At 52.5% G+C, this 19,347-nt stretch overlaps 1 protein-coding gene across 10 annotated transcripts in view; it reads right to left on the bottom strand.

Annotated features, from left to right (window-relative positions):
• Positions 1 to 19,347, bottom strand: part of LOC147116775 (protein CBFA2T1-like) — a 158,255-nt gene that overhangs the window by 49,153 nt on the left and 89,755 nt on the right. For all 10 annotated transcript variants that reach the window (XM_085991953.1, XM_085991955.1, XM_085991956.1 and 7 more), the window contains exons 4-6: positions 13,192 to 13,281; positions 3,193 to 3,374; positions 1,588 to 1,820 (exon numbers count right to left, since the gene is read on the bottom strand). In XM_085991953.1, the coding sequence (XP_085848079.1) occupies positions 1,588 to 1,820; positions 3,193 to 3,374; positions 13,192 to 13,281 (505 nt within the window). The remainder of the gene's footprint in view (positions 1 to 1,587; positions 1,821 to 3,192; positions 3,375 to 13,191; positions 13,282 to 19,347) is intronic.

Genomic DNA, 19,347 nt, shown 5'->3' with positions numbered 1-19,347 from the left:
AAATGTGAGGTTATCCACTTTGGTGGCAAAAACAGGAAGGCAGATTATTATCTGAACGGCAATAGATTGGGAAAAGGGGAAGTGCAACGAGACCTGGGTGTCCTTGTGCACCAGTCGCTGAAGGTAAGCATGCAAGTGCAGCAGGCGGCTAAGAAGGCAAATGGTATGTTGGCCTTCATAGCGAGAGGATTCGAGTACAGGAACAAGGATATCTTGCTGCAGTTGTACAGGGCCTTGGTGAGACCACACCTCGAGTATTGTGTGCGGTTTTGGTTGCCTTATCTGAGGAAGGATGTTCTTGCCATGGAGAGAATACAGCGAAGATTCACCAGACTGATACCTGGGATGGCAGGAATGACATATGAGGAAAGATTGGGTCGATTAGGCTTATATTCACTAGAGTTTAGAAGAATGAGAGGGGATATCATTGAAACTTATAAAATTCTAACAGGACTAGACAGGCTAGATGCAGGAAGGATGTTCCCGATGGCGGGGGAGTCCAGAACCAGGGGTCACAGTCTAAGGATAAGGGGTATGCCATTTAGGACAGAGATGAGGAGGACTTTCTTCACCCAGAGAGTGGTGAACCTGTGGAATTCTCTACCACAGAAGGCAGTTGAGGCCAATTCATTAAATATATTCAAGAAGGAGTTAGATATATTTCTTGAGGCTAAAGGGATCAAGGGATATGGGGAGAAAGCAGGGACAGGGTACTGAATTTGGATGATCAGCCATGATCTCATTAAATGGTGGAGCAGGCTCGAGGGGCCGAATTGCCTACTCCTGCTCCTATCTTCTATGTTTGTCGCCTGGCACGGACAAGATGGGCTGAATGGCCTCCTTCTGTGCTGTAAATTTCTATGATTCTATGATTCCTGCAGATGTGTTCACTCGGGACAGTCTCGCTGTCCACAAACTCCCACATTCTGCAGTCCAGACACACAACTTGCCCTGCCATATCTTAGTCTAGCTCTACTTTATTTATTTAATTAGTTAAAGAGCTTGGACTCCACAGACAGGCATTCTGCCTCTACCCACATCCAACATGGTAGAGTGTGGGCAGTGAGTGACTGCAGGCGGGTATCGGAGTGTGGGCAGTGAGTGACCGCAGGCGGGTATCGGAGTGTGGGCAGTGAGTGACCGCAGGCGGGTATCGGAGTGTGGGCAGTGAGTGACTGCAGGCGGGTATCGGAGTGTGGGCAGTGAGTGACTGCAGGCGGGTATCGGAGTGTGGGCAGTGAGTGACCGCAGGCGGGTATCGGAGTGTGGGCAGTGAGTGACTGCAGGCGGGTATCGGAGTGTGGGCAGTGAGTGACCGCAGGCGGGTATCGGAGTGTGGGCAGTGAGTGACTGCAGGCGGGTATCGGAGTGTGGGCAGTGAGTGACTGCAGGCGGGTATCGGAGTGTGGGCAGTGAGTGATCGCAGGCAGGTATCGGAGTGTGGGCAGTGAGTGACCGCAGGCGGGTATCGGAGTGTGGGCAGTGAGTGACCGCAGGCGGGTATCGGAGTGTGGGCAGTGAGTGACCGCAGGCGGGTATCGGAGTGTGGGCAGTGAGTACCCGCAGGCGGGTATAGGATTAACTGACCTGCCGGCCGGTGCCGATCCCTGAGTTCCCGGTGTTCTGGGTGCCGGTAAGTGTCTCTGTAGTGGTGGGCCAGAGCCATGTCCTCCAGCCGGTAGTGCTGTGGTTGAGGTGGTGCCGGGTGCGGCAGTCCATTGGTTTGGTGGTTGAGCCCATTGCTGGGACTGAGCGTGCACGGCCTTTTACTGAGGTGTTCTGCGTGTAGCGGGTCACGATCTAACCCGTTCTCTTTGGTCCTGTGGAAGAATCAGTGACAAAGTCCAGCGTCAGCCAGAGAGCACGCTCATATCTCATCACTAGTTTTCAACACTTAATATATTTGCTTAAAAGCTCAATGTACTGATGCTGTGATGACTCTGTGAATGCCCCAGCTCACAGTGAACTCCCACTCACGTGATCTGTATCTGCCTTTGTAACTTCCTGCTCCCATCTACACTATTTACTGTGCCTCCTAACTTAGTATCATCTGTAAACTTAGATATACACTCTCTAATCCTTCATCCAAATCATTGTTAAATATGGTGAAAAGCGGAGGTCCCAGTACAGATCCCTGGGGAACACCACTTGTCACATCGCACCAATCAGAGAACGAACTCTTTATCCCCACTCTGTCTCCTACCTCCCAACCAATTACCGACACGTCACAAGGTTACCTCCAATTCCATGCGTTTTCATTTTTGCAAATAATCTCTTGTGCGGAACCTGATCAAATGTCTCTGGAAGTGCATATAGGCAACATCCGTAGACACTCCCCTATCCACCAGGCTAGTGACCTCTTCAAAAACTTCAACTAGATTAGTCAGACATGGCCCACCCTTCACAATTCCATGCTGACTCTTTTCATCAGCTCATACTTGTCAGGGCACCGAGCGCGGGAGAGGACTTGGGCCACAATGTTTTGGATGTGTTGAAGGTTGTGATGGGTTGAGACAGAGACTAGGACATTGCGGAAGACAAGCCTTGAGGTAATGAAGGCGTGGATTAGGGTTACAGCAGCAATCATGCATCTGGATGTCATTCAGCAACCTTGATGAAACACTGTTCAGCATGATACCGGGGCTAAAAGAGTTAAATTACGAGGACAGGTTGCATAGACGTGGCTTGTATTTCCTTGAGTATAGAAGATTAAGGGGTGATCTGATCGAGATGTTTAAAGGGGTTGATAGGGTAGATAGAGATAAACTATTTCCTCTGGTGGGGAGTCCAGAACAAGGCGGCACAATCTTTTTTGAAGGGGCCGTGCGGCCTAAAAAAAAGACAGGGAACATTGGGCTGAATGGCCTCCTCCTGTTCCTGTGATCTCGCTGAATGTTTGATCGCGTATCATCAGAAATCAAGGTTCCATTTACTTAAATTGCCAGGTGTCTGCATGTCTGTGATTGGACCAGACTCAACAAAGGGCATCGCACAGCCAGTTCCCCTGCTTGAGGGGATTATGGGCCTATAAAACACACAGGTATGGGCATTAGAGACACATGGCGTGACAGCATCACACTGGTGGACACTCTGCAAGCACGGGCTTTCAGCTCTGCCCCGGGAGGTGACTGAATGGAAGGTGCAGGTAGCCCGAGGGCGGTCGAGGTCTCAATCAGGTGATGCCACACCCACCTGTCAGGGGTCCTTCGTTTACCATTCTCATTCAGTTCCAGCAGGATTTCCGAGGAGTCAATGGGTGAGGTGCTATTGGCATCGAGAAGCAGCTGTTCGTGCTGGGCCAGGTACTGAGCTGGTGTTTGCTTTGCCAGCCGAGCACAGTGGAGGAGTTCCCGCTGTAACAGTGGCAGATTGGCCTGAAATTAAACAGAATAAAAACAAAGACCAGAGTGAGAAAAGGCCATTTGGCCCATCAGTTCCACCCCATCTAGAGGTCACGGAGGATTTTTCCATCATAGACTGTCTCACCACCCTCCCATCTCCACTTGTTTTAAGGGACACATTTCCTTCCCCGACCTCCCCTGAAAAAAATCCAGGGGTGTTGTTACTTTCTCACCCCCCTTTAACAGATATTGATCCAGCTTCTTTTAAAGGTGTCAGCTGACCCGGAATCACCTTCGCTGAGGATCCTGTTCCACATCCACTATCCTGTGTGGAAAGTTTTTCTCATCTCGCTCGAGGTCGTAAATTTTACACTCGTGTTCTCTAGGCTTCTGCTCACTGTCCAACTTGAATAGCTTGTTTACCTCAACCTCATCGGTACCTTTCATTCTCTAGAAGTCCTGGATCATGTCCCCCCTCTGTCCTTTATAACAGAATCATACACCATAGAAAGAGGACATTCAGCCCATCGTGCCAGTGAAAAATCATAAAACAGCAATAAACTACAACTGAACAGATAGGGAGCCAAACAATGAACCAGCGGCAACTTAAAAATGTATAAAAGAGCTCGTCATTTTCAGCTGAAATCAGTAAACTGGCTTCTCCCCAAGTGGAAGAATGATGCCGAGAAACTCCAGGATGATTTGGACAGGTTGGGTGATTGGGCAGAAGCATGGCAGATGCAATATAACGTGGATAAATGCGAGGTTATCCACATTGGTGGCAAAAACAGGAAGGCAGATTATTATCTGAATGGCAATAGATTGGGAGAAGGGGAAGTGCAACGAGACCTGGGTGTCCTTGTGCACCAGTCGCTGAAGGTAAGCATGCAGGTGCAGCAGGCGGTTAAGAAGGCAAATGGTATGTTGGCCTTTGTAGCGAGAGGGTTTGAGGACAGGAGCAAGGATGTCTTGCTGCAGTTGTACAGGGCCTTGGTGAGACCACATCTTGAGTATTGTGTGCAGTTTTGGTCGCCTTATCTGAGGAAGGATGTTCTTGCCATGGAAGGAGTTCAGTGAAGATTCACCAGACTGATACCTGGGATGGCAGGAATGACGTACGAGGAGAGATTGGGCTTGTACTCGCTGGAGTTTAGAAGAATGAGAGGGGATCTCATTGAAACTTATAAAATTCTGACAGGACTGGACAGACTAGATGCAGGAAGGATGTTCCCAATGGTCGGGGAGACCAGAACCAGGGGTCACAGTCTAAGGATAAGGGGTAGGCCATTTAGGATAGAAATGAGGAGGAATTTCTTCACCCAGAGTGGTGAACCTGTGGAATTCTCTACCACAGAAGGCAGTAGAGGCCTATGCCTGCCTTTTCGTGGGATATGTGGAACACTCTTTGTTCCAGTCCTACTCGGGTCCCCTCCCTCACCTCTTTTTCCGATACATTGATGACTGTATTGGTGCCATTTCCTGTTCTTGCCCTGAACTAGACAATTTTATTCACTTTGCCTCCAATTTCCACCCTTCCCTCACCTTCACATGGTCCATCTCTGACTCTTCCCTTCCCTTCCTCGACTTCTCCGTCTTCATCTCTGGGGATAGGTTATTGACCAATATTCACTACAAGCCCACCTGACTCCCACAGCTACCTGGACTACACTTCCTCCCACCCCGCCTCCTGTAAGGACTCTATTCCATTCTCCCAGTTTCTCCGTCTCCGCCGCATCTGCTCCGACGATGCCACCTTCCACACCAGTGCTTCCGACATGTCTTCCTTTTTCCTCAACCGAGGATTCCCCTCTACCGTGGTTGACACGGCCCTCGACCGTGTCCGTGCTATCTCCCGTACTTCTGCCCTCACCCCTGCCCCTCCCTCCCGGAACCAAGATAGGGTTCCCCTTGTCCTCACCTTTCATTCCACCAGCCTCCACATTCAACGGATCATCCTCCGCCATTTCCGCTACCTCCAAAGTGATCCCACCACCAAACGCATCTTCCCCTCCCCTTTCAGCATTCCATAGGGACCGCTCCCTCCGAGACACCCTAGTCCACTCCTCTATCACCCCCAGTACCCCTTCCCCTGGCACCTTCCCGTGCAAGCGCAAATGTAACACCTGCCCCTATACCTCCCCCCTTCCCACTGTCCAGGGCCCCAAACACCCCTTCCAGGTGAAACAGCGATTTACTTGTACTTCTTGCAATCTAGTATACTGTATTCGCTGCTCACGATGCGGTCTCCTCTACATTGGGGAGACCAAACGCAGATTGGGTGACCGCTTTACGGAACACCTCCGTTCAGTCCGTAAGGGTGACCCCGAGCTTCCGATCGCCTGTCATTTTAATTCACCGCTCCATTCCCACTCAGACCTCACTGTACTCGGGCTCTTGCATTGTTCCACGGAAGCTCAACGTAAGCTCGAGGAACAGCACCTCATCTTCCGATTAGGCACTTTACAGTTTTCCGGACTCGATATCGAGTTCAACAATTTCAGATCATAACCTCGGCCTCTATTACATTTTTACTTATATTTTTTATCCACCCCTCTGGTTTTTCCTTTCCCCCCCCCTTTCCTTTTTTTCTCTCCCACATGGCAGCTGTCTCTCATTCTGCCAGAACATTTCACACCTAATCGAGAGCCGTCTTTTGTCTCCACTAGTCCGATCACCATCTCGTCTGGTTTTGAATACCTCTCAATGTCTCTTCACTTCTTTTGTTCTCTCCCAGCCCTACCTTTCGATCTATTTAATTTCCTTTCCAGTTTTGAAAAAGGGTTAGACCCGAAACGTCGACTCTAATTTCTCTCCACGGATGTTGCCTGGCCTGCTGAGTTTTCCCAGCATTTTCTGTTGTTATTTCCAATTCATTAAATATATTCAAGAAGGAGTTGGATATATTTACGGCTAAAGGGATCAAGGGATATGGGGAGAAAGCAGGGACCAGGTCCTGAATTTGGATGATTAGCCATGATCTCATTGAATGGCAGAGCAGGCTCGAGGGGCCGAATGGCCTACTCCTGCTCCTATCTTCTATGTTTCTATGTAAGAATCCTTGAATCTCTCAGCACAGAGGCACATTCGCCTCATCGAGTCTGCGCCGGCTCTTTCGAAGAGCAATCCAGTTAGTCCCATTCCCCGGCTCTTTCCCCATCTCCCTGCAAATTTTTCTCCTTCAAGTATTTATTCAATTCCCTTTTGAAGGCTCCTATTGAATCTGTATCCACCGCCCCATCAGGCAGTGCATTCCAAATCCGAACCACTTGTGTAAAAAAGATTTTCCTCATGTCGCCTCTGGTTCTTTTGCCAATCATCTTAAATCTGTGCCCTCTGGTTATCGACCAAGGCTCTGTGTGTCTATAGAAACATAGAAGATAGGAGCAGGAGTCGGCCATTCGGCCCCTCGAGCCTGCTCCGCCATTCAATGAGATCATGGCTGATCATCCAAATTCAGTACCCGGTCCCTGCTTTCTCCCCATATCCCTTGATCCCTTTCGCCTTAAGATATATATCCAACTCCTTCTTGAATATATTTAATGAATTGGCCTCTACTGCCTTCTGTGGTAGAGAATTCCACAGGTTCACCACACTCTGGGTGAAGAAATTCCTCCTCATTTCACTCCTAAATGGCCTACCCCTTATCCTTAGACTGTGACCCCTGGTTCTGGACTCCCCGACCATCGGGAACATCCTTCCTGCATCTAGTCTGTCCAGTCCTGTCAGTTTCAATGAGATCCCCTCTCATTCTTCTAAACTCCAGTGAGTATAAGCCCAATCGACCCAATCTCTCCTCATACGTCATTCCTGCCATCCCAGGTATCAGCCTGGTGAATCTTCGCTGCACTCCCTCCATGGCAAGAACATCCTTCCTCAGATAAGGCGACCAAAACTGCACACAATACTCAAGGTGTGGTCTCACCAAGGCCCTGTATAACTGCAGCAAGACATCCTTGTTCCTGTCCTCAAACCCTCTCGCTACGAAGGCCAACATACCATTTGCCTTCTTAACCGCCTGCTGCACCTGCATGCTTACCTTCAGCGACTGGTGCACAAGGACACCCAGGTCTCGTTGCACTTCCCTCTTCTCCCAATCTACTGCCATTCAGATAATAATCTGCCTTCCTGTTTTTGCCACCGAAGTGGATAACCTCACATTTATCCACATTATATTGCATCTGCCATGCTTCTGCCCAATCACCCAACCTGTCCAAATCATCCTGGAGTTTCTCGGCATCCTCCTCACAACACACACGCCCACTGATATACCTATCAATTCCTCCAATAAAAGGCGAAGAGTTACGAAGGTGACTAAAGGTTTTTATTGACTAAATAACAGAGCCCACTCTCGTGGGTGATCCGATCCAAGCAGGAGGAATACCAGCCAGTCGCTCACCTTTATACCTGGCCTGGTGGGTGGAGCCAAGGCGGAGTCGGCAGTGGTCATCCCAGGTATAGCAGTGTGGCAAGAGGCGACCTCGTACCGTGATACAATAGTGGTCAGTGATACAGTTATAACGAACAGTGGTGAACAGTGCTAACTACTAACAGTGATACAATAGTGAACGTGGTTTACCACATTCACCCCTTGTTTAGAATTAAGTCCGGCGGGGTGAAGTGTACTACCAATTCTGGTAGGTCAGTCTGTCCGGAGGCTTCGTAAGCCTCTCCGATCGCCGCAGCGGTGGTGTTGCCTTATCCGGTGCTGGTGCCTTATCCGGTGTTGATGCTGGTGTTTGCGTGGTCGGCGAGGGCTCGTGGGGTTCCGGCATGCCGTCTACCTGGACTGAGGTTGGGGGGGGTGGTGGCGGTGTTTCCGGATCGGCTGAGGGTGCGAGGTCTCGTAGGGAGACAGTGTCCTCCCGCCCGTCTGGGTACGCCACGTAGGCGTACTGGGGGTTGGCGTGCAGGAGGTTCACCCTCTCGACCAGGGGGTCCGTTTTATGGGTCCTCACGTGTTTCCGCAGCCAGACCGGCCCCGGGGCGGTCAGCCAGGTTGGTAGAGTGGTTCCCGTAGTCGACTTCCTGGGGAAAACGAACATTCGTTCATGGGGGGTGGTGTTAGTGGCCGTGCAAAGTAATGACCGGATGGAGTGCAGCGCTGTCGGGAGGACTTCTTGCCAGCGGGAGGTTGGGAGGCCCTTAGACTTTAAGGCTAAGAGGACGGCCTTCCATACCGTCGCGTTCTCTCTTTCCACCTGACCGTTACCTCTGGGGTTGTAGCTGGTGGTCCTGCTTGCTGCAATACCTCTCTCTAGGAGGAATTGCCGGAGTTCCTCGCTCATGAAGGAGGAGCCCCGGTCGCTGTGTATATAGTTCGGGAACCCGAACAAGGCGAAGAGGGCATTCAGGCACTTAATGACCGTGCTACTGGTCATGTCGGGGCAGGGGAAGGCAAAGGGGAAACGGGAGTACTCATCAACGATGTTGAGGAAGTACACATTACGGTCAGAGGACGGGAGGGGCCCCTTAAAGTCGATGCTCAGGCGCTCGAAGGGGCGGGTGGCCTTGATCAGGCTTGCTCGGTCCGGCCTATAGAAGTGCGGTTTGCACTCCGCACAGGTCTGGCAGTTCCTGGTCATGGTCCTGACCTCCTCGATGGAGTAGGTCAGGTTGCGGGCCTTAATGAAATGGTAGAGTCTGGTGACTCCGGGGTGGCAGAGCTGGTCGTGGAGGGTCTGAAGCCTATCGATATGCGCACTGGCGCATGTCATTCGTGAAAGGGCATCAGGGGATTCGTTCAGCTTGCCTGGCCGGTACAAGATCTCATAATCGTAGGTGGAGAGCTCGATTCTCCATCTCAAAATCTTGTCATTCTTGATTTTGCCCTTCAGCTTGTTATTAAACATGAAAGCCACCGAACGCTGGTCGGTGAGGAGGGTAAATCGTTTGCCTGCCAGGTAGTGCCTCCAGCGCCGTACTGCCTCCACGATCGCCTGGGCCTCTTTCTCGACCGACGAATGTCGGATCTCGGGGCCCTGTAGGGTCCTTGAGAAGAAGGCCACTGGCCTCCCCTCCTGGTTTAGGGTGGCGGCTAAGGCGAAGTCGGATGCGTCGCTCTCCACCTGGAAGGGGATGGACTCGTCCACTGCGTGCATCGTGGCCTTGGCTATGTCTCCCTTAATGAGGGAGAAGGCCGCGCACGCCTCCTCCGTGAGGGGGAAGGAAGTGGCTTTCAGGAGGGGTCTGGCTTTGTCCGCGTAATTGGGTACCCATTGGGCATAGTAGGCGAAAAGCCCCAGGGTTCTCCTAAGTGCTTTAGGGCAGTGGGGGAGGGGTAGCTCCATGAGGGGGCGCATTCTTTCTGGGTCGGGGCCGATGATTCCGTTCTCCACTACGCAGCCGAGGATGGCAAGGCGCGTGGTGTTAAACACGCATTTCTCCTTATTGTAGGTGAGGTTCAGCCGTTGGGCCGTACGGAGGAATTTCTCCAGATTCGCGTCATGTTCCTGCCGGTCGCGGCCGCAGATAGTGACGTTATCTAGGTAGGGGAATGTAGCCTGCAGTTCGTTCTGGTCAACCATCTGGTCCATCTCCCTTTGGAAGACCGAGACCCCATTAGTGACACCGAAGGGGACCCTAAGGAAGTGGTATAGGCGCCCATTCGCCTCGAAGGCGGTATACTGGCGGTCCTCAGGGTGGATAGGGAGTTGGTGGTAGGCCGACTTCAGGTCGATGGTCGAGAATACTTTATACTGTGCAATCTGATTGACCATGTCAGATATGCGGGGGAGGGGGTATGCGTCCAGCTGGGTATATCTGTTTATGGTCTGGCTGTAGTCGATGACCAGGCGGTTTTTATCGCCGGTCTTTACGACTACGACCTGGGCACGCCAGGGGCTGCTGCTCCCCTCGATAATGCCCTCTTTCAGGAGGCGCCGCACCTCAGAGCTAATGAAGGCTCTGTCCCCGGCGCTATACCGCCTGCTTTTGGTAGCGACGGGTTTGCAGTCAGGGGTAAGGTTAGCAAACAGAGAGGGTGGCGGGACCTTGAGGGTGGAGAGGCTGCAGGTGTTACGCGGTGGGCGGTTTAACGTTTGCTGGTTGTTGACTGTGAGTGGGGGGAGGGGTCCACCGTATGCTAGGGTTACGCTTTGGAGGTGGGATTGGAAGTCCAGCCCTAGTAGGACGGCAGCGCAGAGATGGGGGAGGACGAGGAGTTTAAAGTTTTTATACTCCGTGCCCTTAACCGACAGGGTCACGACACAGTAGCCGCTGATGTCCGTGGCGTGGGACCTCGATGCCATCGAGATTCGGCTGCGCGTTGGTAGGACAGAGAGGGAGTAGTGGCTCACCGTGTCTGGGTGGATGAAGCTCTCCGTGCTTCCGCTGTCGAACAGGCAGGTCGTGGCGTGGCCGTTCACTTTGATGTCCATCATTGACTTGGACAGATGGTGCGGGCGGGCTTGGTCCAGGGTGACGGAAGCTAGTGTGTAGCCGAGCGAGTCGTTGTCATCTGCGGGCGAGGCGGTCGGGCGTGGTGAGTAAAATGGCGTCTCCCACGAGGTAGGGCCCCATGAGGCACTATTGGGGTCGGTTGCCTTAATCAAAGATGGCCGCCCCCATGACTCATGTGTGGGGATGCTGGCCTCAGTTGCCCTAAACAAAGATGGCCGCCCCCATGACTCATGTGTGGGGATGCTGGCCTCAGTTGCCCTAAACGAAGATGGCCGCCCCCATAGTTCGCATGCGGCACTGCTGGCCTCTGAGGATCCGCTCCTGCAGGCCTTGGAGAAGTGGCCTTTCTTCAGGCAGGTTTTACATATGGAGTTCTTGGCTGGGCAGCGCGACCTCGGGTGCTTCTCCTGGCCACAAAAAAAACAGCCGGCGGCCCGATCGCGGATGCCCGATGTCGGGGCCGGTGCCGGGGGTGGCGGGGCCGGTCGGGTCCGGGACGCCGACGCAGAGGTAGGTCCCGGGGGCGGCGCTGGGAAGGGTGCTGTGGTAGGGGTCGGGCCCGAGTCCCAGGGTCGCGAGCAGTACCTGGTGAATGCTTCCTGATCTTGGTGGGCCACTTCCAGGGAGATAGCGAGGGCTTCAGCTTTTTCCATGCTGAGGTCTTTAGCTTCCAGCAGTCTTTGCCGTGAGTACTCGGACCGTAGGCCTTTCAGGAATGCGTCGCGGATATTATCTTCAGTATTTTCGGCTGCCGACACCGATTTAAACTCACAGTTCCTGGCGAGTGCATATAGCGCCTGTGAGAATTCGGCTACTGATTCTCCTGGCTGTTGCGGCCGTGATCTTAGGAGGTGCCTAGCGTACATGTAGTTTACCGGGGTCCGGTACTTCTGTTTCAGCAGGTTGATGGCGGTCTCGTAGGTAGTCATGTCCTCGATGAGAGTGTATACTCTCGGGCTCAGTTGTGCCTGCAGGACACTTAGTTTGGATGCCTGAGGGACGCTGGATTCTCTCAGGTATGATTCGAAGCAGACCAGCCAGTGTTTAAAGTCTGCGGCTGAGTTTGCTGCTCGTGGGTTCAGGTCCAGGTACGGCGGTCTGAGGGCTCGCAGCCAAGCTGGCTGGTGTGGCTGTGCTCCTGGGAGCTGCGCTGGTGGCTCCTCCGCCGGTTGTGACTCGTTGTTGGACATCATTAAATTTAGTCAATAAAATTGATATACCTATCAATTCCTCCAATAAAAGGCGAAGAGTTACGAAGGTGACTAAAGGTTTTTATTGACTAAATAACAGAGCCCACTCTCGTGGGTGATCCGATCCAAGCAGGAGGAATACCAGCCAGTCGCTCACCTTTATACCTGGCCTGGTGGGTGGAGCCAAGGCGGAGTCGGCAGTGGTCATCCCAGGTATAGCAGTGTGGCAAGAGGCGACCTCGTACCGTGATACAATAGTGGTCAGTGATACAGTTATAACGAACAGTGGTGAACAGTGCTAACTACTAACAGTGATACAATAGTGAACGTGGTTTACCACACCCACCCAGCTTTGTGTCGTCTGCAAATTTGGAGATATTACATCAAGTTCCCTTACATACATTTCCCTCTGGTTATTGACCAGGGCTCTGTGTCTATACGTTTCCCTCTGGTTATCGACCAAGGCTGTGTGTCTATACATTTCCCTCTGGTTATTGACCAAGGCTGTGTGTGTCTATACGTTTCCCTCTGGTTATCGACCAAGGCGCTCTGTGTCTATACATTTCCCTCTGGTTATCGACCAAGGCGCTGTGTCTATACGTTTCCCTCTGGTTATCGACCAAGGCGCTGTGTCTATACGTTTCCCTCTGGTTATCGACCAAGGCTGTGTGTGTCTATACGTTTCCCTCTGGTTATCGACCAAGGCGCTCTGTGTCTATACGTTTCCCTCTGGTTATCGACCAAGGCTGTGTGTGTCTATACGTTTCCCTCTGGTTATCGACCAAGGCGCTCTGTGTCTATACGTTTCCCTCTGGTTATCGACCAAGGCGCTGTGTCTATACGTTTCCCTCTGGTTATTGACCAAGGCGCTGTGTCTATACGTTTCCCTCTGGTTATCGACCAAGGCGCTGTGATGCTATGCGTTGCCCCCCACTATTTCCCTCACTCTGTTCCTTCTTACAAGCTGCTTATCTGTAATATCTTCCAGTTCTGTAAACGGGCTATTGTCTGAAACATCAATATTTTCCTTTCCTTACAGACACTGCCTGACTTGCTGAATGTTTTGAGCATTTTCTGTATAAATGTAAGCTTCTCCTTTATAACTTAGACGCACTCAAACTGATATTAAACACCTCAGCCTCAACAGAATTCTGGTGCTCCCAAAGCTACAATTCCTTTACAAAGATCACACCTTCAGACCAGCACCTTACCCGGGAGAGATCATACAGTGAGGCGGCTTTCTGAGTGATGCTGCTCCCTACCTTCAGGAAAGGAATGACAAACGGTCTCAGGGGGAAGTTGGTTGCCTCCTGCAGCTTTGAGTGAAACTCCTCGATGGTCCGGGTAGAATTCTGCAACACACGGAAGTGACGTTTGATCAGCCCCAGATCACCAAAAGCAGCCACACATTGATACACCACACCAACAATGCACAATCATGAGCTATTTCATTCTAACACGTGGATATATTAAACATAGCCATGGCCAGCACCGAGACACAAAATGGCAAATAGTTTCTCCAGCAGAAATAGAGCTGGGCCAGCTGAGGGACTGCACCTGAGCCCAACTGTGGGCTTCAAATCCAGACCTTTCAGACTGTGTTACAGCCGCAACACAATGAGCCGAAACAAACAGAGTTAGGGAGAGGGGAACAGGCGCAGAGAGGAGGAAGGGGGGAGAGAGGCGGGGAGGAAGGGGGGAGAGAGACGGGGAGGAAGGGGGGAGAGAGGCGGGGAGGAAGGGGGGGGAGAGAGGCGGGGAGGAAGGGGGGGAGAGAGGCGGGGAGGAAGGGGGGGGAGAGAGACGGGGAGGAAGGGGGGGGAGAGAGACGGGGAGGAAGGGGGGGGAGAGAGACGGGGAGGAAGGGGGGGGAGAGAGACGGGGGAGGAAGGGGGGAGAGAGAGACGGGGAGGAAGGGGGGGGAGAGAGACGGGGGAGGAAGGGGGGGGAGAGAGACGGGGAGGAAGGGGGGGAGAGAGACGGGGAGGAAGGGGGGGGAGAGAGACGGGGAGGAAGGGGGGGGAGAGAGACGGGGGAGGAAGGGGGGGGAGAGAGGCGGGGAGGAAGGGGGGGGAGAGAGACGGGGAGGAAGGGGGGGGAGAGAGACGGGGAGGAAGGGGGGGGAGAGAGACGGGGGAGGAAGGGGGGGGGAGAGAGGCGGGGAGGAAGGGGGGAGAGAGACGGGGAGGAAGGGGGGGAGAGAGACGGGGAGGAAGGGGGGGAGAGAGACGGGGAGGAAGGGGGGGAGAGAGATGGGGAGGAAGGGGGGAGAGAGACGGGGAGGAAGGGGGAGAGAGACGGGGAGGAAGGGGGGAGAGAGGCGGGGAGGAAGGGGGGAGAGAGGCGGGGAGGAAGGGGGGAGAGAGGCGGGGAGTAAGGGGGGGGAGAGAGGCGGGGAGGAAGGGGGGAGAGAGGCGGGGAGGAAGGGGGGAGAGAGGCGGGGAGGAAGGGGGGGAGAGAGGCGGGGAGGAAGGGGGGAGAGAGGCGGGGAGGAAGGGGGGAGAGAGGCGGGGAGGAAGGGGGGAGAGAGGCGGGGAGGAAGGGGGGAGAGAGGCGGGGAGGAAGGGGGGAGAGAGACGGGGAGGAAGGGGGGAGAGAGACGGGGAGGAAGGGGGGAGAGAGACGGGGAGAGAGAGACGGGGAGAGAGAGACGGGGAGAGAGAGACGGGGAGGAAGGGGGAGGAGAGAGACGGGGAGGAAGGGGGGAGAGAGACGGGGAGGAAGGGAGGAGAGAGACGGGGAGAGAGAGACGGGGAGAGAGAGACGGGGAGGAAGGGGGGAGAGAGACGGGGAGGAAGGGGGGAGAGAGACGGGGAGGGAGGGGGAGAGAGACGGGGAGGAAGGGAGGAGAGAGACGGGGAGGAAGGGGGGAGAGAGACGGGGAGGAAGGGGGAGGAGAGACGGGGAGGAAGGGGGGAGAGAGGCGGGGAGGAAGGGGGGAGAGAGGCGGGGAGGAAGGGGGGAGAGAGGCGGGGAGGAAGGGGGGAGAGAGGCGGGGAGGAAGGGGGGAGAGAGACGGGGAGGAAGGGGGAGGAGAGAGACGGGGAGGAAGGGGGGAGAGAGGCGGGGAGGAAGGGAGGAGAGAGACGGGGAGGAAGGGGGAGGAGAGAGACGGGGAGGAAGGGAGGAGAGAGACGGGGAGGAAGGGGGGAGAGAGACGGGGAGGAAGGGGGGAGAGAGACGGGGAGGAAGGGGGGAGAGAGACGGGGAGGAAGGGAGGAGAGAGACGGGGAGGAAGGGGGGAGAGAGACGGGGAGGAAGGGGGGGGAGAGAGACGGGGAGGAAGGGGGGAGAGAGACGGGGAGGAAGGGGGAGGAGAGAGACGGGGAGGAAGGGGGAGGAGAGAGACGGGGAGGAAGGGAGGAGAGAGACGGGGGGGGAAGAGGGAGGAGAGAGGGGGAAGAAGGGAGGAGAGAGACGGGGAGGAAGGGGGAGGAGAGAGACGGGGAGGAAGGGGGGGGAGACGGGGAGGAAGGGGGGGAGAGAGACGGGGAGGAAGGGGGATTAGAGAGACGGGGAGGAAGGGGGGAGAGAGACGGGGGGGAAGGGGGAGGAGAGAGACGGGAAGGGAAGGGGGAGGAGAGAGGGGGAAGAAGGGGGGAGAGAGAGGGGTGGTGCCAGAGGACTGCAGGATTGCATATGTTACACCCTTGTTCAAAAAAGGGGAGGAGGCTAAACCTGGCAATTACAGGCCAGTCAGTTTAACGTCAGCAGTGGGGAAAGTTTTGGAAACAATAATTCGGGAGAAAATTAACGGCCACTTGGACAAGCAAGGATTTAAGGGAAAATTGTGTTTGACTAACTTGATTGAGTTTTTTGATGAGGTAGTAGAGGTTGGATGAGGGAAGTGCAGTTGATGCTGTGTATATGGACTTTCAAAAAGTACCACCTATTAGACTTGTTAACAAAATTGAAGCCCATGGGAAAAAAGGGGCAGTAGCAGCATGAAGACAACATTGGCTACGGGATAGAAATCAGGGAGTTGTGGTGAATGGACTGAAGGAAGGGAGAGAGTGGTGTCTCCCAGGGTTCAGTACCAGGACCACTGCTGTTTTTTATAGACATTAATTCGACTTAGGGGGGTGGGGAAAGACAGCAGACACGAGGCACAATTTTGGAACTTGCAGATGACATGAAACTTGGAAGTGGAATAAACAGTGAGTAAGATAGTAATTATAGAAGTTTACGGCACAGAAGGAGGCCATTCGGCCCATCGTGTCTGTGCCGGCTGAAAAAGAGCTCTCCAGCCTAATCCCACTTTCCAGCTCTTGGTCTGTAGCCCTGTAGGTTACAGCACTTCAGGTACATATCCAAGTACTTCTTAAATGCAGTGAGGGTTTCTGCCTCTACCACTCTTTCAGGCAGTGAGTTCCAGACCCCCACCACCCTCTGGGTGAAAAAAGTTCTCCTCAACTCCCCTCAAATCCTCCTACCAATACTTTAAATCTATGCCCCCTGGTTATTGACCTCTCTGCTAAAGGGAAACAGGTGCCTCCTATTGACTCTATCTCGGCCCCTCAATTTTATACACCTCAGTTAAATCTCCCCTCAGCCTCCTCTGTTCCAAAGAAAACAGACCCAGCCTATCCAATCTTTCCTCATAACTAAGATTCTCTACCCCCGGCAATATCCTCGTAAATCTCCTCTGTACCCGCTCTAGTGCAATCACATCTTTCCTGTAATGTGGTGACCAGAACTGCACGCAGTATTCTAGCTGAGGCCTAACTAGTGTTTTATACAGTTCTAGCATAATATCTCTGCTCTAATCTTCTATGCTTCAGCTAATAAAGGCAAGTATCCCGTATGGCTTCTTAACCACCTTATCTACCTGTCCTGCTACCTTCAGGGATCTGTGGACATGCACACCAAGGTCCCTCTGATCCTCTGCACGTCAGTGCCCTACCATTTATAGTGTATTCCCTTGCCTTGTTAGCCCTCCCCAAATACATTACCTCACACTTCTCCAGGTTGAATTCCATTTGCCATGATTCTGCCCACCTGTCCATTGATGTTTTCCTGCAGTCTACAGTTTTTTTCCTCGGTCAACCACACGGCCAATTTTTGTATCATCTGCAAAATTCTTAATCATGCCCCCTACATTGATATATATAGCACAAAAAACAAGGGACCCAGTACTGAGCCCTACAGAATCTCATTAGAAACAGCTTTCCAGTCACAAAAACAACCGTCAGCCATTACCCTTTCCTTCCTGCCACTGAGCCAATTTTGGATCCAACTTACCACTTTCCCTGGGATCCCGGGCTTTTACTTTTCTGACCAGTCTGCCATGTGGGACCTTGTCAAAGGCTTTGCTAAAATCCATGTAGCCCACATCAAATGCACTATCCTCATCGACCCTCCTTGGTACCGCCTCAAAAAATTCAATCAAGTTAGTCAGACACAACCTTTCTTTAACAAATCCATGCTGACTGTCCTAGATTAATCTGTGCCTTTATTATTAATCCGCAAATCACTTCAAGAGTACATAGACAGGCTGGTGGAATGGACATGAAATTCAATGCAGAAAAGTGAGGTGATTTATTTTTCCTACCAAAATGTGAGACAATACAAGCTAAATGGTACAATTTCAAAGGGGTGTGTAGGGAAAGAAATAGCTAAGACAGATATGTGGAGTGGAAAAGTACATGTTAGGGGAAATAGAACTTTAAGCTCAGTATGATAGTGACACCTAGCTGTAGGCATTAAAAGGGTTAAAAGAAATCAAGCAAGATCTGAAACTAGCTGGATTGAGACCTCATCAATTTAAGGGTTAAGACTTGATTAGTTTAGCACAGTTTTAACGAACCTTTCGTCTTGTCTTCTCTTATAAACTTGTGATAAACAGAATACATGTACTGGCACATAGGCGCTTTTGCAAGAGTGTATAAATATGTACTGTAAAGCAAACAGCGATCGTCGAGCAGTCTTTCTCTCTCAAGCTGATCGAGCGAGCTGTATCTCCTGTATGCATACTTTTATTGAATAAACCTTTGCTTGTTTGTACCATCAGCCGTCTCGTGTCGAGTGTCTTTTGATACTCCACAACAGGTGCAAGGAGAGAGGGACCTGGGGATGTTTGTGCACACATCTTTGAAGGTGGCAGGACAAAGCAGTGAATAAAGCAAATGGGATTCTGGGCTTTATAAATAGAGACAGAGTACAAAAGCCAGAAAGTTATGCTAAATCTCTAACACACTAAGCTCAGCCCCAGCTGGAGTATTGTGTCCAAGTGCACCACATTTTAGGAAGGATGTGAAGGTTTTGGAGAAAGTACAGAAGAGATTTACTGGAATGGTACCAGGGATCAACCCATCCAACACTCCCAGGGCAGGTACAGCACGGGTTAGATACAGAGTAAAGCTCCCTCTACACTGTCCCATCAAACACTCCCAGGGCAGGTACAGCACGGGTTAGATACAGAGTAAAGCTCCCTCTACACTGTCCCATCCAACACTCCCAGGGCAGGTACAGCACGGGTTAGATAGAGTAAAGCTCCCTCTACACTGTCCCATCAAACACTCCCAGGGCAGGTACAGCACGGGTTAGATAGAGTAAAGCTCCCTCTACACTGTCCCATCAAACACTCCCAGGGCAGGTACAGCACGGGTTAGATACAGATTAAAGCTCCCTCTACACTGTCCCATCAAACACTCCCAGGGCGGGTACAGCACAGGTTAAATACAGAGTAAAGCTCCCTCTACACTGTCCCATCAAACACTCCCAGGGCAGGTACAGCACGGGTTAGATACAGATTAAAGCTCCCTCTACACTGTCCCATCAAACACTCCCAGGGCAGGTACAGCACGGGTTAGATACAGAGTAAAGCTCCCTCTACACTGTCCCATCAAACACTCCCAGGGCAGGTACAGCACGGGTTAGATACAGAGTAAAGCTCCCTCTACACTGTCCCATCAAACACTCCCAGGGCAGGTACAGCACGGGTTAGATACAGAGTAAAGCTCCCTCTACACTGTCCCAGCAAACACTCCCAGGGCAGGTACAGCATGGGTTAGATACAGAGTAAAGCTCCCTCTACACTGTCCCATCAAACACTCCCAGGGCAGGTACAGCACGGGGTTAGATACAGAGTAAAGCTCCCTCTACACTGTCCCATCAAACACTCCCAGGACAGGTACAGCACGGGTTAGATACAGAGTAAAGCTCCCTCTACACTGTCCCATCCAACACTCCCAGGGCAGGTACAGCATGGGTTAGATAGAGTAAAGCTCCCTCTACACTGTCCCATCAAACACTCCCAGGGCGGGTACAGCACAGGTTAGATACAGAGTAAAGCTCCCTCTACACTGTCCCATCAAACACTCCCAGGGCAGGTACAGCACGGGTTAGATACAGAGTAAAGCTCCCTCTACACTGTCCCATCAAACACTCCCAGGGCAGGTACAGCACGGGTTAGATAC

Source organism: Somniosus microcephalus, chromosome 6, assembly GCF_052327205.1.
Source record: "Somniosus microcephalus isolate GS21.2 chromosome 6, FLI_Smic_1.0, whole genome shotgun sequence".
NCBI classification, from domain to species: Eukaryota; Metazoa; Chordata; class Chondrichthyes; order Squaliformes; family Somniosidae; genus Somniosus; species Somniosus microcephalus.
Note: the sequence above shows the minus strand (reverse complement) of the source record. Positions and strands in the feature narration are given on the sequence as shown.